Source organism: Zonotrichia leucophrys, chromosome 2 (assembly GCF_028769735.1).
Source record: "Zonotrichia leucophrys gambelii isolate GWCS_2022_RI chromosome 2, RI_Zleu_2.0, whole genome shotgun sequence".
Classification (NCBI taxonomy): domain Eukaryota; kingdom Metazoa; phylum Chordata; class Aves; order Passeriformes; family Passerellidae; genus Zonotrichia; species Zonotrichia leucophrys.
This window is the reverse complement of record NC_088171.1, coordinates 68,929,982-68,948,997: the sequence shown is the minus strand read 5'-3', so window position 1 is coordinate 68,948,997 and position 19,016 is coordinate 68,929,982. Positions and strand designations below refer to the sequence as shown.

Below are 19,016 nucleotides of genomic sequence, written 5' to 3'. Positions count from 1 at the left end.
TGGAAATGTTGGTGACTATTCAAATATAAATGTGTGTATATACACATCAATATACATGTATGTGTACATATGTTTATCAAATATTTCTAACTGTCTTTATGAAGCATTTAATTCCTTTAACCACACTAGAAAAGGGCAATCCTAAACAAATTTTCCCTAGTAACAGCACTACACCACTAAGAATGACATGGTGGATTCTTTCCAGACTGCCACATTGTAATCTTGATTGCATAATTGCAAACAAGAACAATGTGTAATCACAATATTGAGTACATCACCTAAAATGTTCAAATGTATATTTCTTAAAAAGCTGAGAAAATGTATTAGCTAGGAGAGGGGAACATTCACTCAAGAGCCCTGGCTATTCTCACATAATGGGCACAGAAAGCTGGAGGGCAAGCTAGAATGGGGAATACAACTACTGAACAAATGGATACCTGCAGCAAGGAAGTGATCTAAGTGTTTATTTTATATTTATTTAATAAGTTACTGTCCTGAAAAGCCATGTGTCAAATCAGATTTGGAATTCCCCACTTTCACAACTGATGAAAGAATGGCCATTTACAAAAACAGCTTTACATTTTTCCTACTAGGCAGCCACAGTAGGCTCAAAGCCTCCAACCTAAGAAATGCAGATTCCAATTTTCTTATGTAGTAGATTTTAATAAAAGGCTCTGTCTAGCATGAATGTGGAAGGCATTAATATTTATGCCCAGTTGAAAGAGGGCTGTTTGTCACGTAGTGCCATTCTACCACTGAACACCTTAATCTCCCTAGTCACTACCACTCATATTTCTTGTCTTTAAATTTAACTGCCTTTCTTGCTGTGACCTATTTTCTGGAGAACATATACTCAGCTAATGCTGGTAGATCAAATCAAAACTGTAGTTATGATTCCTTTGAACAGAGTTACATCCTTTTCACTTGAAACATAACACATCAGGGCTTTTTCTGGCATTTATTTCTAAATGTACATGCTAGATCTGTTTAGCCAGGCTCTTCTAAGCCTACCTTAAACTGGAAATTATTTATCCTTATTACAGCATCAGAAGCTCATTTTTTTTCTTCAAAACAGGCTGGACTACTTCTACTAGTAATTCAATTGCTATCTTACACAATAGCCACACGTTTCACAATGCTCAATAAAAATCAGATGAGAATAGCATTGCAGAGCTGATTTTTGACACATTTGAACCATTGCTCTACCTCTGTGGATTTGCTTGCTGCTTCTGAAGCCTCACCAAATATAGTAACTTAAGTGATAAAGCTGAAGCCATAGGGAGGGAATGCCTTTGCAATTTTCCCCATCAGCTCAGCACCAGACATGTTCAGCTCTGCTTCAGCACCTGGTTTCAGCTCAAAGTCTTTTTACTCTTTAACCTATTGCAAAAGATTACTTACCTTCATTGCCCAGCAGCAGCCCATAGCCCACACAAAGTGTATCCATCTGTGTGAACCCTGGGATGACCAGGAGTTCTCCCCATCAGAGCACTTTGGGGGGAGCCCCACAGGCTGTGCTGCCTCTCACTGCAGGAGGGCTGCTGAGCACCCATGGGAGCTGCAGGAGCAGATTCCAACCCTCCTGCACAGGGACAAGGTGCTGCTGCCTGGAGCTGTGAGGGGCAGAGGAGGCAGCCTGATCCACAGCAGCAGGATCCTGGGAGAAGCTTGCAGCAGGGTAGGGCAGCACAAGGTCTTCTTGCAGGGATTAAGCAGGAGATGGGATCTTACTTCCTGCTGAAGCCAACTTCTCCCAAGAAATGCCATCTTGCCTCTCAGCTATGACTTAGAGCTTGTCCTGACTTCACTGGCTCCTGGTCAAATGGTCTAAATTGTGCCTCGTGGGGATCCCCAACTTCAAGAAATCACAAATTTTCCCCAGCTCCCATGACAAGGAGGCCATGCATTAGAAATGGAGTTATGGGTTTTGGCAGGAAAGTGGGGACAAGTTTGTGTTTGGCAAAGCCAGACCTTTGTATCTCCCACTGTTGAGCTGTATTCTTGGTGATGTTGCCACATGGATGGTACAGATCCTTCGTGGCTCTAATGGAGCAATTTTTTATCATTATTTAATAACTGCTCCTTGAGCCTGTGTTTGACCTGCCTTTAGAAGACCTGCCTCTACTACTACTCCTAAAGACTGATTTTTATGGGTTGTACAGAGGTCTCGACCTCCACATATCCAGATTTGTTGTCATCTTATTGCAGGGGTTCCATACTGTTGTCTCCTTATTACAAAAGTTTGACACCTTCTTGGTGGGCAGCTCCTCAGAGCACTGACTCTTTCTTTTTTCACAAAGCAGCCAACTGAGTTCAGTTCCCTTCTCACTCAGCCACCCCACTCTTTTATAGCACTCTGCTTCTTGTGGGCTGTGGCCTGTTAAAGTTAGGCCTGTTCCTAATCTTTGATAATGGGCCCAGCTGAAACTCCTTAGGGGTAAGATTACTTTCTACACTGTCTTTATTTTCTTATATTCTATCCTCTTATATGAATTTACTTTAAAAACACCTTTTTCCTGTCCCCTGCAAAAGGGTATCTGTGTCAGACTATGAACTGCACACATTAGAAGACAAAGTTATTACACAGACCAACAAGTCAGAGCAAACCTAACTACTAAGAAAGGCTCCATTAAATCTTTTGTCATGGGCCATCTGAAGCTTTTCTCACATAAATGGGCATCTTTCCACTTGCTGCACTAAGAGCTGGATCAAGACCTTGGCTTTTGCCCAAGACTCAGTTTTCAAGTGCAACACTTCCCCAGAATAGTCACCTGTGTTTCAGGGGAGAAAGCAAGGCACAAGAAAGGAAGGAAAGGGAAAGGAATTCCACCACATCACCCCACTGATAACTAAGCTCCCTACAGCAGAATTAACAGATTTAAGCTAATCAACACTTCTAGTGCAGCCAGGCCTGTGGCCCAGTTTAAAGAACAGCCACTGCTACTGCTGCTTGCATGACATTTCAGTCCAGCAAAATGCTTCTCTAAGCTGCTTTTGGCAAAGCAGATGTAAGCTCCTCACTCACTTAGATATTACTGAAAATCTACCCTGCTCACATTAATTAAAAGGAGAATAACTTTCATTACACAGCCTAATTAGCACCAGATTCTGCAGAGGGTATCATGTATGTGATGTTTAATGAGCGTGAGGCAGATGTTACTCATCTCATTTAACACACAGCTGGCAGAACTTCTTCTCACAGAGTACTATGGTGAAAAAGAACCAGCTACAATAAACTGTGCTTTGCAGAAGTATTTCTGGCTTTCTCATTTGGGTTTTTTTTGTACCCTCCACCATCAGTTCCTGAAGATCCAGCTTAATTTTTGTGGAACTAGAAGAGCCCCACATTTTTCTGGGATGGCTGCATGACTATCAAAGAAGAAGGCAAAGCTGGAAGAGGTTATTTTTGTGAAGTAAAAGCGATAGAACACCACAGAGCCAGGCAAATGCTAGTTGACAGAGGTACACACACAATTACTACTGCACATCTCAAAACTCTCTCCAAATTCGGTGTGGCTACAGCTGTGCCCTATGACTGCCAGCAGCATTAAAAAGTTATATCATGGGCTTATCTGTCAGTGGATTAAGAACACCAGCAAATATCAGCCACAAATTCTCCCCATCAAGGGGCTGCTGCCCTGTCAGAAGAACCTTGTGGCTGGCAGGTGGCTGTTGTGGTGGCCGAGCATCAGCAGCAGGCTCTGCCTGGCTGAAAGCCATCCATCATGGCAAGCAGTCCTTCAGCCCTTCAGGACTGGCAGCAGTACAAGAGCATGCTAATAAATATGAATATCTCATGGTGTTAAGCTGGCACCCTGTATAAATAGCAAGGCATTCATTTTAATAATTTTATTGGAATATGGAAGCCTGGAAATACCTTGCTTTGGGATTTGAATATTTATTGCCTTTTGTAATGTTCTATTGCTTGGTAAGCTTCCCTAAATGGCTAGATGCTTCTTCTATCAAAAACTCCACTTTTTACATAAGAAAAATTTTATTTTTCTTAAGTACTGCAGAAATCTAGTGGAAAAGTTGCAAACAAAAAGACATCTGCAACTTAGGCATTATAAGAAAAAGACATTTTAAAAATGGGGTGGATTTTGGTGCCTATTTTGCCAAAAGGCTCATTTTTTACTAATGTAGTTAACGGAAGGATTTCTAACAATTAATGACAATAAAACAAATCAGAATAAATCCTTTGATAGTCTTGCATGGAACATCAGTTAGTTTGTCCCCTGAGTGTTTCTATCAGCATCTACGAGATGCAGCTGCACTCACCTTGAAAATTGTGTTGATGCTTGTTCAGATAAGTGATTCTGCATTAAAGAACTACAGTTAAAATCTGTGGAGGAAGAGAGCAAGAGAACCCACCAAGTTTAATTTCTAACGTAGGATTTTGCTTTGTTTATTGCTTTTTCTCTTCCCTACAGTCAGGTCTTGTAAGAAGGCCTTAACCAAAGTTACCTGATTGGCAATTACCACTCCAGAATAAAAAGTTTTCCTGAAGAGTGGCTCAGTTATCTCCTAGCTCCTCCCACCAGGCTACAAGCATATGCAGAGGCTCTGTACTGACCTTTTCAGAAAGACATGCTAATTCACCTTCTGTATTTGTGGGGAAGGCCTTCTCAAATTTTATAGCAGAGGCAGTGTGTTCTTCAGTGCCAGTCATGGGACAAGGCTGCCTTCAGTTTTACCACAAACTTTGTCTCAATGCAGCTACTTCATAAGAAGATCTTTGTGCATGCCCTGCACCCCTGCGGATGTGCCCAGCATTATTCCTGGGTTCATCCAAGTGCCCTACACAGCTGGTCAGAGGCATGAGTATTTGACAATGCTGCCAAAGAGTGCAAAGACAAGGGGAGAACCATTGCTCCTGCATTTTCGTCCATTTTATTTGGAGGAAAAACAAAATGTAAGTGTACAACTCTAATAAGAGAGAAAAACCCATTTTCCTTCTTACACAAGAAAATTGCACAACTTGGTTTAGTAGCTATTTTGCAACATAGCCTGTTTCCTGCCCTTTAGTACTCAAGGGACCACAGAAATCAGAGGGCTTTCAGCAATCTAAGACGACTTAATGGTAAAGGAGAGTGCTACATTTCCCAGTAAGACAAGGGGGTTAAGAATAACATCTCTTTTTCCAATTTCATATCTGCTTCCAACTGGGTTGGAATGACCATTAAGGATACAAAGCACATTTACCCTGTCCCAGATGCAATTGGTTTTTCTATTTGCTCTCTGCAGATTTCCCACTCCAAGAGCAGCCGTATCCCTGTAACCATGGAAACCACTCATGGCAAATTCCCTCAAAATGCAAAAGCAGAAGGATGGAAAGGAACAAATATTTTAAGAAGGCTGCACATGAACAGGAAGACAGCATTCTGTCTTGATAGATGTAAGACAGAATAAAACCACAGTATTCTCATGCTGGAAGGCTTGCCATTGGATTGGTGACCTTCCTCACCGGACAGCTGGCATTAGACAAAGTCCTCTGTTTCATCTCTAACACTGCTGTTGTACTCTGAAGATTTGCACAGTGTCAAACCTTTTCTGAAGATCTGGGAGATCAAAGAACAAAACAGTGAATTTTCATGGCAGTATATGACAACTTTGCATCATGCCTAGGACAGATGTTCTTTGAATTTAAAACAGTAACTTAGACTTTTTACTCCAAAAATAAAAAGTAAAGATAGGAGCTAAATCACAGAAAAGGTAGCATTATATCTGAGCATGTTGTATCGCAGACCTTGGTCCATCTAGTTCAGTTTTCTGTCTCCAACAGTATCTGTAAATGAAGTAAAAAACAAGTGCCACTTGGCAGATACTTTCACACTAACATTCACCCCAGCCTTAAGGGACTACTTTAGCCTGCTGTGGTTTATCTAGATAGTAAGACTCAAAGAAGCTCTATTCCAAACACTTTTCCAGGCTCCTGTCCAAACCATCCTTTGGCAACCAGTACAACAAGCCTCATTCACTTCCCAGGAACAGCCACCTCCTGTTTGCACTGAGCCTGCCTCCCACCAGTGTCACTTGATGGGCCATGGTTCTCATGCAAGAAGAAATAAAAAGTCAATCTCCATTCCCCTCGTCTGTATCACTCATGATTTTGTAGATCTCTATCACACCATCCACCCATCCTTGGAAAGGGGCAATGTAAATTTCCTACTTAACTGTTCCTTGAAAGATATAATCTCATACCTTTGCTCAAATTAATTACCTTTCTTCAGATTTTGCTGTGATATATTCGAGAGGAGAGGATCAAAACTGCATTGGCGGGGGAGTGACCCTTGAAGTCAGACTTTTTTATTCCTGCTCTCTTCCACAAAGTAATAGTATCCAATCTTTTATTCCAATGCTACTGAGTACTATCTGATGGTTTCATGGAACTACTACAAATCCACAGTTTCACTCTTACATAAGAATAACAAAGTGTTAGCTCAGAATGTTATATGTGAAGTTAGGATTAATTTTACCCAAGAGGTACATTGACATGCACCAAATTTCATTTCCTATTTTACTATCCATCTCTCAAATTCAGGAGATCATTCTTCAGCCTACCCTTGAGCTCCTCCAGAACACCTGGGTGATTAGTCCCAGCCCTGGCAATCTGCTAATTTTCATGTTGTTTATTTGTACCTCAACCTGTTCCAGAATTAGTTCAAATTTCAGGCTGGAGGTTTGCTGAATCATTGCTAAAAAGAACAGAATAGGGAATCGCCCCAGCTTCTCCTACAGTGAGCAGACACAAATAATAATTATCTCTGCAGCAGCCTTATCCACATGGTTAACAGATGGCCCTACCAGCCTTCTGGTGAAAGTTTTGTTCTTGGTGTTGAGCCCTGCAGCCTCTCCTCCCCCTTAGAGGGCCACTGCTCAAGGCTGGCTCTGAGATGGTCCAACTGCATGACCTGACTGCTGGGAGCAGAGATGGAAGACGCTTTTCTAGGGCTCTCTGCACTTTCCAGTGTATTAAGCACAAGCCCTTGCTCTTGGTCCCCACCCAAGCTATGCTGTAGATGGCCCTGAGCACCCAAATCTGACTCAATAATTTAATTTCCCAACCCTGTACCTCCCTGTCACAACAGACTCGTGTATCCAGCTGGACTCCTGGCTGGCCCTGGTCACCATCACCCAGTCCATTCTGCTCTCTCTGCCTGGGACCCACCATGAGGGCACTGTCCCATCTATTTTGCTTCACCTTCACTCCTGGCTCTGTGCCCTGTCCAGTAGCCTCATCTCCATTTCTACTTGGCAGACAGGATGGAAGGACAACCAAGTCCTTTTCCTATCTGAGTCTCATATTTGTACTATAGTATTATCATAAATTTCAAACCCATGACGAGCAAATCTAAAGAGTGGTTTTGAAAATAGATGTGGAGAGAAGGGAAAAAGGGACCTCCAGTTTATTCTGGTGTTACCAGAGGAGGCTCAGCCACTGCATACACCACACACAATCCCTGTGTGTGACCTCAGACTGGTTGTTTAACTGCTCCCTGTCAGTTCCTCTTGCTCTTAAAGGGGATTAAACTTTTCTACTGAGAACAAAAGAATGCTCCTTCCTTCCTTCCTGTAACAACAGCAACAGCCCTGACTACAGCTAGGAAAACTTGGAAGATTGCCATTAACTTCAGCAAGTCAAGAAAGAGGCTTCATTTACAGAGCAGGGACAAGATGAGCTTTTCTGTAGAAAATCTACCAAAAATGGTCCTCCTCTGTGTTTAGCATGTATAAATAAACTAGCACATAGTTAGGCATCAGATATCCCTAAGTCTTGTCAAGATATACTCAGAAACTTGAAGAAAATAGCTTTTCATGCTGAAACACCTAAAATATACTCATGAATATAATACATCATATTGTGTCAATGTAGCCAGCTAATAGCCTCAGCTAGCACATCTTCCTTTTTAAAAATCTCTATTTTGGCAACAATTTTACTATGCCAATCTACAAAGGAGATGGCATTTAGTCTTCCACTGATTATGCTTTAGAAAATTCTCCTCTACAATACTAATTATTAAATAGCTTTCAAAAAGAATGCTAATGTAGTATTGATAACTCTGTGTTGAAATACATACAGAGGTACAAAAAGTTAAAACCAAAAGTCAATCTAAGTTCTATAGCCACATCTCAACAAGGTATAGGTGAACAGCAAGGGGAGCAGAAACAGGAGGAGCACCTCAGAAAGACAGGTTTTCAAAACAGCAGGTTTTATTGGTATAAAACCCACCCCGATACTAAAATATCTTCTAGTTTCTCCTGATTCTATTTAAGAAAATTAATGCAGTTTTATGGTGCTCTGCATTTTAAATTTAGTTTTCCCCCCTTCTCTCCTTCCTCTGTTTTGCTGCAGCCTTCTTGGTGGTAGTGACAGGAGAACAGCAGGGAGAAAAACAGCCCTACAAACATCAGGGGAAAGAAAAATCAGAATATATCTTATAATGAAAATATTTGGAGTAAAAATTGCCCTAAGAAAAGCCTTGCCATAGTGGCATGTATAGAAATATATAGTAAACCAGACCAGGAGGCGGAGACAATATTTGTGGCTTGTTTTGTTTTAAAACCATTATGTTGGTAATAATTTTAGGAACATAGTAATTCTTATGAAGGAAGACTGTATCTAAAATTTCACCCTCCCTCCCATCCATATTATTTCCTGTTAATATAACTAATCTCTGTATAACTTTTGGCTCCTAAAGTTGTCATGCCTACTAATGTTTAGCTCAGCTGCCTAAAATTTTGATCTTAAATCAGATTCCAGTGCCATCTCTAAGATTAAGCAGCACTGGTATTAACAGAGTAGAATGAAAACAAACATAGTAATTGTCTCACTTTCAGCTTTTAACATTAATCCTGGTTTGAATGTCCTGACTTGGCTTCTGAACAGGGAATTTCATAGTGTCCACCCAGAGGATAGGAAAGGTTATTGATGATAATAGTTACAATGGATCACAAGACACTCCTCAGCTCTGAATATTTAATGGAATAAGGACTTGGAATCCTGGTCTAAAAGGCTCTCAGAAAGGGCTTTTTCCACATAAATGCCTCAGACTACATAAACCTAGGGTACAGGCCACAGTTAAAGGACGAGAGCCTAAGGAGTCAGTATTTTTCATTGCACATCATGTCCTTTCTCCCAGGTCCTTGCCATTCAAAAGGTTTAAATTGTTGCGCTGGACCTAAAGAGGGAGAGATACAAAATCCATACCTTGTATCTGCAGGCTGGTGCATGAAAGGTAATGCATTTAAATTGGATGAGTAGCAGATCCTGCTACAGGACTTGTGCTGACACTAATTTAGAGGCGAGTTACTTGGGAATAGCTTGGTATATAAACACCATGCAGAGCAGAGCCATCTCGAGTCCTGACCTAAGCAGAAATTCAATTTCACCTCTTCTTGAAGTGTGGCAACAGCCAGGTGGGAAGCTGCTTTTCCCACCTGGGGAAATCACTCCTATGCTCTAGACAGCTCACTACAGGCTTTAATTGCTCCAAGTCACACTTCTTCAGCTGTGTGCTGTGCACATCTGCTTTATCCAAGAATTCCACATCCAGGAGTGCTGTAGAAGTCTGTGTGTCTAATCTGCAGTCATGCCCTCTGCTGCAGCAGTAAGCAGTGGGCAGCTATTTTTAGCACAGCAGCCCCATAGGATGCGTGGTAGGTTGGAGGCTGCTTCAGTGACTGGAATGACAACAGGACTGTACACAGGGAGCATAATTTCCCTCTTCAGGCTAATTAAGTGCATTAGGGGAGGCTTCCAAGTGAGAGCATCTAACTGCATATAGAATGAAAGATATTAATCTTCCTTTGCAGCTATTAATGAATTACCATTTAGATGCCTAATAAACTTGCACATTAAATTCTAATAGCCTCCTGCTTCCTTCATTAACCTGAACCACTCTATTGGTGAAAACCCCCTATTCTTCTACGAGGCACTACAGTGCCTGATACTCCCTGATCAGGCTAAAACCCTAAGTCTGTATCTGCAATCTCAGAGCCACCTAAAGTGGTAATACCATTTTTTCTATTTATCATGTCCATTTAACTGCTCTGCACCTCTCCTCTGACTCACCGAGATATGAATGTTGAAGCTCTGTTGCATGCTTCATAAAAATCCTGCCTGGCACTGTAGCCCTATAGAAAATAATACCTGTTTTCCACTTAAATGCCTGCAAGGTCTTGAGCCAAAGCCCTGTAGGTTCACAATATATTGCTATAGTGCCTGTTACTGTATCCCTTGACTGGCATTCTTGCTCCTGTTCTGCTGGTGTCTGCTTACACCTATTAGCAGCCAGCCTTTCCTCCCCTCAGTCATGCATCCAATCACCCATCCTCCACAGCTGGCCTGCCACCTTCATCATTGCTCAGGTTGTTAAACACAAAGGAGACAAATTGAATTACAACTCTTTTCACAGCTCAGAAGCTGCAGTTCTGCACGTTTCAGTGCATATTGAGTAAATGCCCCTGTTGTCTCCTCAACTTGAGGAATGGGACCGCCAGCCCTCTTCACCTGTCCACAACTAACCTCAAGGATATTATGATATTAAGTAGAAAGGAGATGAATTTTTTCTTTCTGAGAAACTGATTGCTTGCACATTGAACACACCCAGCACCAGTGCAGGCACCATGGTGATGCCCCACCTATCAAACACCTGACTTCCATGGGTCTTCTGCCAGGGAACACCTCCAGTCATCCTCTGGTAATGATCATATTCACCACCTGGAACCACAGGTTATATGACCAAGATCAGTTCAAATTTGTAGTTATAATAATGTCAGCTTGTTTATTGGATTAGATATTTACTAGCTTTATAGAGGGAAGGTGTCAATAAAAAATTTCAAGTAAACTGCCCACTGACTTCTGAAAATGGTTGGAATCGGAGAAGAAACACAAGAGAATCCCATAGCCTTCAAAGCCTTGTAACGTGATTATTTTTGGAAACTACACGTGAATAGAAGTTGTTGTTTTATTCTAAAACCCAGGGCAACATTAATTTATCATAAACACCAATGTCACATCAGTGCTTTCTAGCAGCTGAGTCATCAAGCAGCTATACTTTCCAGAACAAACTAACTTATACTCTTAACTCACGTGTTACACAAAGAATGTATCCCCAGGCATAGAGTCTCTATGGACATTTCGGGAAAGCATTTCTCTAAAACAGGAAAAATCATTCTAATATCAGGAAATGCTTGTAAAGATGAGGCTTCTCATAATAAGCAAAACAGGGGAACTCACTGTGAACAAAGTAGGGTGATCATCAGTCACCCAAGTGAGCATCAGGCATGACACAGATCATGCCAGAAAGCAGCCCAAGGAATCCCTCCAACAACTCAGGAGCAGGACTAGAAGAAACCACTCTTGTAGTCCACTTAAAAAAATGCTAAAGGTCCTGGATGGAGCTGAATAAGAGCCCCTGGTTGGAGGGTGTGAGTGAGGTCCCAGCTGATGCTGGTCAGGGCAATCCAAGCCTGTGAGGGCCCCCATGGCCATCACCTGCAGCTATCTGCATTTTTAATCCTACACACATGGGCACAAGGGCACGCAGAGTAAGGTGCATGTGGGAATAATTAAAACAGAAGCTGAATTCTTAAACCATTTACATGAGCTGTGCAGTGCTTTGAAGTGGCAACCACAATCAATTTTGTTGCTGCAAAATATCTGTTTCCACAAAGTTCAGCATATTCACTTTATACAAAGGCACCTGATCAGACACGGACATCTCCTCTCAACAAAAGCAGCCAGGGCTGGCAACATTCCTTGCAGGATACTGGGTGAGGAGCAGTATGATTCAGCACCCAGACAGTGCCAGAGCAGAGCTCTCTGACAAAGATGAATTACTTCAGCTTCAAGACTGAAACTATCCCTGGAGACCTCCTCTGTTTCTCTGTTTGCATTACAATCCTTCATCTATTTCTCATTCCTTCTCCTTCCAAGCTATGCCTGTGCCTCCTGCCCTCCCTTTGACCTACACCCACCACTTGTTTTCCTCTCTGAAGGCCACTGTGACATAGCTGGATGTACCATGTGCTATCACAGTGCTTAACCACTGACGCCAGCTCCCATAAGACAAAGGGAAACTTCGCAAAATTTGGGATATTTCTCTTCTGAAATGAGCCCATGGTCATTCAAAAGTCATGGAAGCTGTTCAACCTAATTTTAATGGCTACAAGGGAAAATAATAGGAAATGGCTGCTTTGCTGGTGGTGGTGCTGATGGTGAGGGTTTTTTTCCCATTTTACATAACAGAGTTGGCTTCTGGTACATGTAATTATTTCTATTTCCAGCCTGCCCAGTACAAGGTGATACAGCTAAACAAGATTACTTGCAGATGGTTTCCAAACTGCAATGCTAAATGGAGCTAACTTACTAATGGAAATTATCAAAGCTGCTTGGAACCCCCAGAAAGCTGGAGGAATTTTAATGTGGCTGCACAGAGATTTGTAGAGTTGACAGGTGCCTCCAAGGAATTGAGAGTCTCCTGTGAGTTGCCAGGGGATCCAAAGGAAGCTCAGTACTTCACACACCTTACAAACACACTTGCTGCAACTGTGGCCAAGCATTGATTTTTACCAGGTTGTGTCAGAAACAGGTGTACCAGAGGGACATGCAAGGCCTTATACAGAGTGCCAACAGATGCTGTAAAACATTTTAGTGAAGAATCTTCTCATTTTTGAAGTGTACTGGAAAATACATACACAGAGCTGGTGCTGGGATGCTTTCAATCAAGAATCCCTGTTCACATTTGGGTTTTCTTCTTGCCAGTGTATCAGTTGCCATTTCTAACTAAAAGCTTCTGAAAATTGTTTAGCAGAATTTGAGGACTAAAAGAAAGATGGTTAAAGGCATCTCCGCAGCCCAGGCCAGGGCTGGGTACTCTAATCCAATACTTTTTGGCAGAAGTGGGCATTTGTGCAGCTGAGAAATGATTTCCTACCAGCCAGTTCTTCAGTTCAGACATGTAGGTAGCCTCACAGGACAACAGAAAATTAACTTTACTACTCTGAAAAGTTAGACAAGGCATCTTCAGAAAATAAGGAGATTTCTCTAAATCCTTACCTGAGCAGGTTCCCTTAACAGCAGTCTGTGAAGAATGACAACCCAAACCCCTGCAGCAACTCCTATCTTGCAGTGCAAGGCATCTGCGTGCTAGATGTCCTGCTTGGACAAAAACTAAGCACTCCAAAATTCTGTCTCAACTAGCTCTTGGTGCTCCATCTTCCCTTCTGTGATACCAAAGTTCAAGCTGTTCTTTCTCCCAACAGAGCACAGTGGGGTTATATACATTAACTGTAAGAAACAGAGGCATGATAACAGAGTTTGAGAAAGCCCAGGAAAGTCTGATTCATACAGCTCAATTGGAAATGCATCCCACCAATCTTCACAGCTGCTTTTAGGTAAATAGGAATTCTCCATTTCTTACATCTAGATATAGTATGTTTATTACCTTGGTATTTTGCCCTTAGCTAAATCCCCTAATGTACGTATTACTAACAGAGCTAATTAGAATGAGAATGAGTTTAGAGCAAGAAGAAATTATCTGACAGCACTGAAAACAGGAATAGTTTGTGTGCTATAAAACTTGAGAACTGCACTTCAGGGTGTGAATATTTCCACAAGAAAGCAATTACATTGATGAAAGCTGATCAGTAAAATAGCCTGAATAATTTGTGTATGTATAGGGAAGGGAGTTCAGAGATAGCTGACTAGAGCAGGAATGCATATAACAGGAAGCAATTACAAAAAGTTATTTTTTCCCCACTTTTTTATTTTAGGGTTTGATACTGAGCTACAGATTATTGCTGCTATGTAGAAGTATGAAGAATGCACATGGAATCCAAGACTGAGTTTTTAAATACTAGTTGATGCAACCAAAAGAAAAAGAGACTGGTGGACAAATCATAGCATAGTGTGATACACTTTGTCTTCCCTAATTCTCCTATGATTTGGCAACACTATAATGTCAGCATATTTCATGACTCAAAAAATAAAAACCAAAAGATTTTGTCATTGCTGCTCCTGCCAAGAGACACATGCCTCCCGCTCATCCCTAGATACCAGCACACTCCAGCCCTGCTCAGGCAGCTCATAGCAAGCACTGGTACACATGATCCCCACGATGCGTGCCAAGGGCAGAAGCCAAAGGTGCAGAGAAAACATAGACCAGCTTTTCAAGGATAAGCCTCGCACAGGAAGTATCTTGGCATGGTGTGGAGAGGGGTTTGGGGACAAAATCCTTGTGCCAATGCCTTCCTTTAGAATCATGAATAGGTTAACTAATTAATAATGAGGCTAATTTTTTACATTTAAAAATTAACAATACTTATCTATTTATTTTTTAATTCATGCAATTTAAAGTGTTTTAAAAGATAAGTAGCTACCATGTGGTCAATAATTCATCAGAAAATTCATATGAATTAGGGGACAACATTGCATCAAAAGCCAACAACTCTGTTTTACAAAATATCAGTCAAGGAAAACTCGGTGAAAAGGAGATGAACTAGAATTACCCAAAGCAATGTGGTAGGCTGACAGCAAGGTCAGGCATTGAAATAAAATATTCCAGTATGCAGTCCAATACACATGTCTACCAGATGCTATTTCTACTTCATCATGGTTAACTAAGAACACTAGCAGAAGAATTAAAACTAATGAGCATTGTCATCATATTGCAAAACTCTCATACCTTCTTGGTGATTTCTCATGGGCCATTCCTCACATACTGACCCCTTCACAGCACAGCCAACAAGCTCCAACTCACTCCTCACCCAGCTAAACCACTCTTTTGTAGCACTCTTCTTATTGGACACAGCTGTGGCCTATTAAGGGCAGGCCTGTTCCTAATCTTTGGTGATTAGCACTGCTGCAACTCCTCAGGTGTGAGACTACCTTCTGCACTATCTTTAATTTCTTACATTCTATCCCTCCACAAATGAGAGTAAAACAAACAAAATTAAAAAAAAAATCTTCCCAATTCTAATTGAAGAGGCTGCTCAGAAAGTCTTTGAGTGAGTAATGACATATTCCTTTCCACTACAGAAATTTACCTTGTAAGAATCTGCTTCATCTTCAAAAGCAATCATGTCCAAATTTGATTTCACTGATGATAGTGAAAATACGGAAATCTTCCTCTAAGCTGAGTGGCATTTAACCACATACACCTGGACCTAAGATCAACAGCTAGGCAGAGGTTCCGTGGGGATACACACCACGTCTACAGTATAAATAACACGTGGAGCTCAGAAATTGCTATTACTGTTTTTTTCAGAAACTATGTGGAAAAGAAAGAGGATGCAAAATATTTGGGAAAGTGTACTCAAAACAAGACAAAAAAAAAAAAAAAGAAGGCACTGTTTGAAGCTGCAGAAGTGTACTGAAGGTGAGTTATATTTTATTTTATTTCATTAAAATATATTTTAAAAACATACTGTGTAAAAGAATTAGGATTCTCAATAATTTATTATTTACATTAACAAATTCTGCTTGACTGTTACTCTATAGATAGAAATGAAAAGTCTGCGGAAGGGAGTTGTATAAGCTTCTTGTCCAAGAAACATGTCCCAAAATGCATTTCTTTCCATTTCAGTCCCTTCAAAATAATATTTGCAAACAGATGGCAAAAAGCTCAATGAAAGGTCATGCTGGTGAGTGTTGAGCACTCACAGTGAGAGCTGGGAATTCAGGGTGCTCTCAAGGGAGACACCCCAAGGAGACATTAACATTGCACTGCTCAACAGTCAAGAGGCTGCAGGGTCCAATCCCTGCTCCCACTGTCCTATCTCTGCTGAAATCCATGGCATTACACAACAAAGAGGCCTGCACGTGACCTCTCCAGGCAGATCTCAGAAAGCTGGACAAACTCCTTGAGACAGGGTGGCAGTGGAGAGACTGTTTTTCCTACCACTGTAGGCACACTGCAGCTTATCATTCTTTTTCAGTCCAAACACAACATAAAACTCAGTGTCTTCCTTCCCATCCTCTGGGAAGAAATATGCATAGGGAATTATCTCTCTGATGTAAACATCTGTAAGCACCATTCACAAATGCTGGTCCACATGAAAAGAAAAAATATTATCAAAGTGCCTGCTGCAGCCTTGACCCTTCTTAGTGGAGCAGCTCAGCTTTCCCATCGGCTTTCCAGACTTCCGAAATCATCTGGCTACCCAAACATCATGCACAGGTCATTGCATTGCCAGTTGCTGTCTGCTTTACTATTCCAGGAAAGAGCAGTTGCCCTTCCAGTGATTATACAAAAGCCCATGATTAAAAGAAGTAAAGCTGTCAGCTCGTGTGTTCTGTGTCCTGGAGGCACTCAATGGTATTTCTGACATCTCGTGTAAGGCACCAATCATCCGGTAGCTGAGCAAAAAGTGACCCACGAGACCTCCATTAAGCAACTGCAGAGGGAACTGACAAAGTTCAGCTGGTTTGCTTGTCTTCTTGCTTACAAAGCATAAAAAGTGTGGTCACGCCATCCGAGGAAGTTTCTGGTGATATCCTAAAACGGGAACTCAACTTGCAGCACAAGGAGCACGGGTGACTTGCGCCTGCTTCAGCACAAGTTTCTGACAGCTGTGTGAGGGTGGCAATTCTCATAGACATAGCAGAGATTTCCTTGATCCCCAGGAAGCCTCTGCTGCCTTGCTTTCACAGAAAGTGGGTTTGTTGTCAGCAGCAAAGCAGATACCTCCTCACAAGATGTCTCCATAACACACACAGAGGACCACACCTACAAAACCAGCTTTGTGGTGCTCTTGCTGCAGCTTCCCTGCTGTTGGTGTTGTCTGCCCAGCCTCATTCACAGAGATGCAATGCCAGAGATAGCAGAACCTATGGATGAAGAGGTTGGCTGGATGCTGGCTGGCTGCACCCCTGAGCAGCCTCAGTCCAGAATGTCAGTCTCAAATGGGACCAGGTGGTAGTATGTCAAATTGGTGACATAAGCTGTTGGATCATCACTGTCTTCCAGCTCTGAGGTAAAGTCACTAACACTTTCAAACCTAAGGAGAGATGAAAAAAAACCACCAAAAGGCATTAAGTCATTTAGAAAATCAAAGGAATTGGGGAAAAAAGTACTAAGGGAGTGGGAGAAGCACTTGGAGCTGATTTCATCCACACCTCCGTCATCTCCTATACTCATGTGTTTATGACTAAACCATGGGCCAGTGAGAACCATTGTGAATGTAAGCAATTAATCTTGTCACCCCTGACTTTCAAAGCTACTAGTGAGGAAGGAAGGAAGGAAGAAAGCAGCGAGTCTTGTAAGAGTGAATCACGCTGTTGAAGTCCACATCTTTCTATTTTGTTCCCACAGCATGTGTCAACAACACATGATGCCTGAATTCTCACATAAAAGTGAAAAAGAAACTGCCTTTGTTTCACATCTGAATTTGGACTCTCAGTCTTTCCCTTCACAGGCACCTTCTCTGGGATTAGCTTTTTAATAGGCCAAGTATCTAACATAGGTAGGAAAAAATGACTAGACTGTCCTTCTTCCAGAGTCTAGCTGTACTTCCTACGGTACAAGGTTCAGATTTTGACAATCAAAGGATCTACAAATATAAAAAGATTCCCAAATTTAGTTTCACTTGTTTTGGTATTTTCCTCCCCACTTCCCAACACCGGTTTCATAACCTGCACTTTTGCAAGAATTACCTACTGTCTCATACCAACTCTCAACCAGAAGGCATTGAGCTGTTAAAACCTACACTTCTCACAGTTACACACATTCCCATTTCAAGAAGGCTTGAATTTCTGCAGTAAGAAACATTATCTTCTTCCTAGATAGCCTAACAGTTAAAGGCAGTCACTGCAGGCCAAGGACTAAATTTCACCTCAGTTGTAAAGGGGATTTGAAGAACTTTCAAAGTTATTTTTCAAGTTTCAAACTTTTCAAGTTTCTTTTTCTCAAACTCTCTCTTTAATATTTTGAAAGAAATTTCATTCACTATGACAGAGTGAAAAATAAAAGGAAGTAGAAACTGAAAAATTGTACAAGACGGAAAAAGAAATTCTAACCTAGCTCTCACTTTTACATGTGTCTCTAACACCTTTATCAGCCCAGCTGGCCTACTGAAGCTCTCTGAATGGCAGATAAACAGATGAGCTTTAAAATAATTAATATTTAAAACTGCATCTCATCTATACATGAACTAATTAGACTCTTTAGATAAGTCAACTGTGGACATCCCTGTAACCTCATCCTAGAGGGGGACTTAAGAGCTGAGTATTTCAGAGGACCTGAAGAAGGATGGCAGGGCAAACAAACAGATAAGTCTCCCACTCCCATCTCTTCCCAAAACTTTATTTAGAACTATCATGGGTTATAGGATAGCCTGGTCTATACATCCTGCAATGTATGGCCACAGTTCTGTCTTTTTCATACTCCTTCCTTATCCTTCGGATCTCTTTTTTTTCAACTATGAGCGCCAAAATAGAGAACATTTTTTTGAGCAGAAACTCATGGATTTTCTCCTGCAGTGCTGTGGCTTTGCTCTTCACTTTAAATGAAATGAGACTGAACTTTCAATGTTTATTACCCTCATTCCTCTAGTCCCTCCAGGCTGTTTACTTTCCTGCGTGTGTGGGAACGAGTGCACAAGGGAGTTGACTTGGTATCTTGAAAATACTTCACAGATCACGTTGTGTTGTCTTATGGACTGCAAGTGATCCAGAAACAACAGATTATGAAATACCAGAGGGGCAGATAGAGTGAAGAAAGTGGAAGAGGAGTCAAGAAGGCTATTCAGATTCTGCTCTGTTTCTCTTATCAGCATAAAGCCACATTATTACATCTGAAAGGTCCCACAGATTTTGTGGTTCTCCAGCCTCACTGATAGGTTACTACAAGCAGAATGTGAGGAGCAAAGCAGTGGACATCAGATGCTGTGGTTAAGCAGAAAGCTTTTATTGCCACCAAAAATGAAGTGTGCGCACAGCAGTCTGCAAAGCACTGCTCTGGAGTGCTCACACAAAACCAAACTCAATAAACCAGGACTGTTTACCACAGTCAGAA

General features: G+C 41.5%; 1 protein-coding gene and 1 long non-coding RNA gene across 3 annotated transcripts in view; both read right to left on the bottom strand.

Moving 5' to 3' along the window:
* Window positions 1-4,871: 4,871 nt before the first annotated feature.
* LOC135444133 (uncharacterized) lies at window positions 4,872-15,000 on the bottom strand. 2 transcript variants are annotated; one of them, XR_010439174.1, is made up of 5 exons: window positions 14,688-15,000; window positions 13,061-13,291; window positions 10,642-10,720; window positions 5,747-5,785; window positions 4,872-5,558 (listed from the first exon to the last, which is right to left on the bottom strand). It is a non-coding gene; the product is annotated as an uncharacterized LOC135444133 (long non-coding RNA). The 2 variants fall into 2 exon arrangements; XR_010439173.1 differs by lacking the exons at window positions 4,872-5,558; window positions 5,747-5,785 and adding an exon at window positions 8,194-8,399 and having other exon boundaries at window positions 14,688-14,997.
* Window positions 15,001-15,375: 375 nt separating this feature from the next.
* Window positions 15,376-19,016, bottom strand: part of PXDC1 (PX domain containing 1) — a 24,210-nt gene continuing 20,569 nt past the window's right edge. Inside the window, exon 5 of the mRNA XM_064705359.1 lies at window positions 15,376-17,001. Within this exon, the coding sequence (XP_064561429.1) occupies window positions 16,884-17,001 (118 nt within the window). The 3' untranslated portion in view covers window positions 15,376-16,883. The remainder of the gene's footprint in view (window positions 17,002-19,016) is intronic.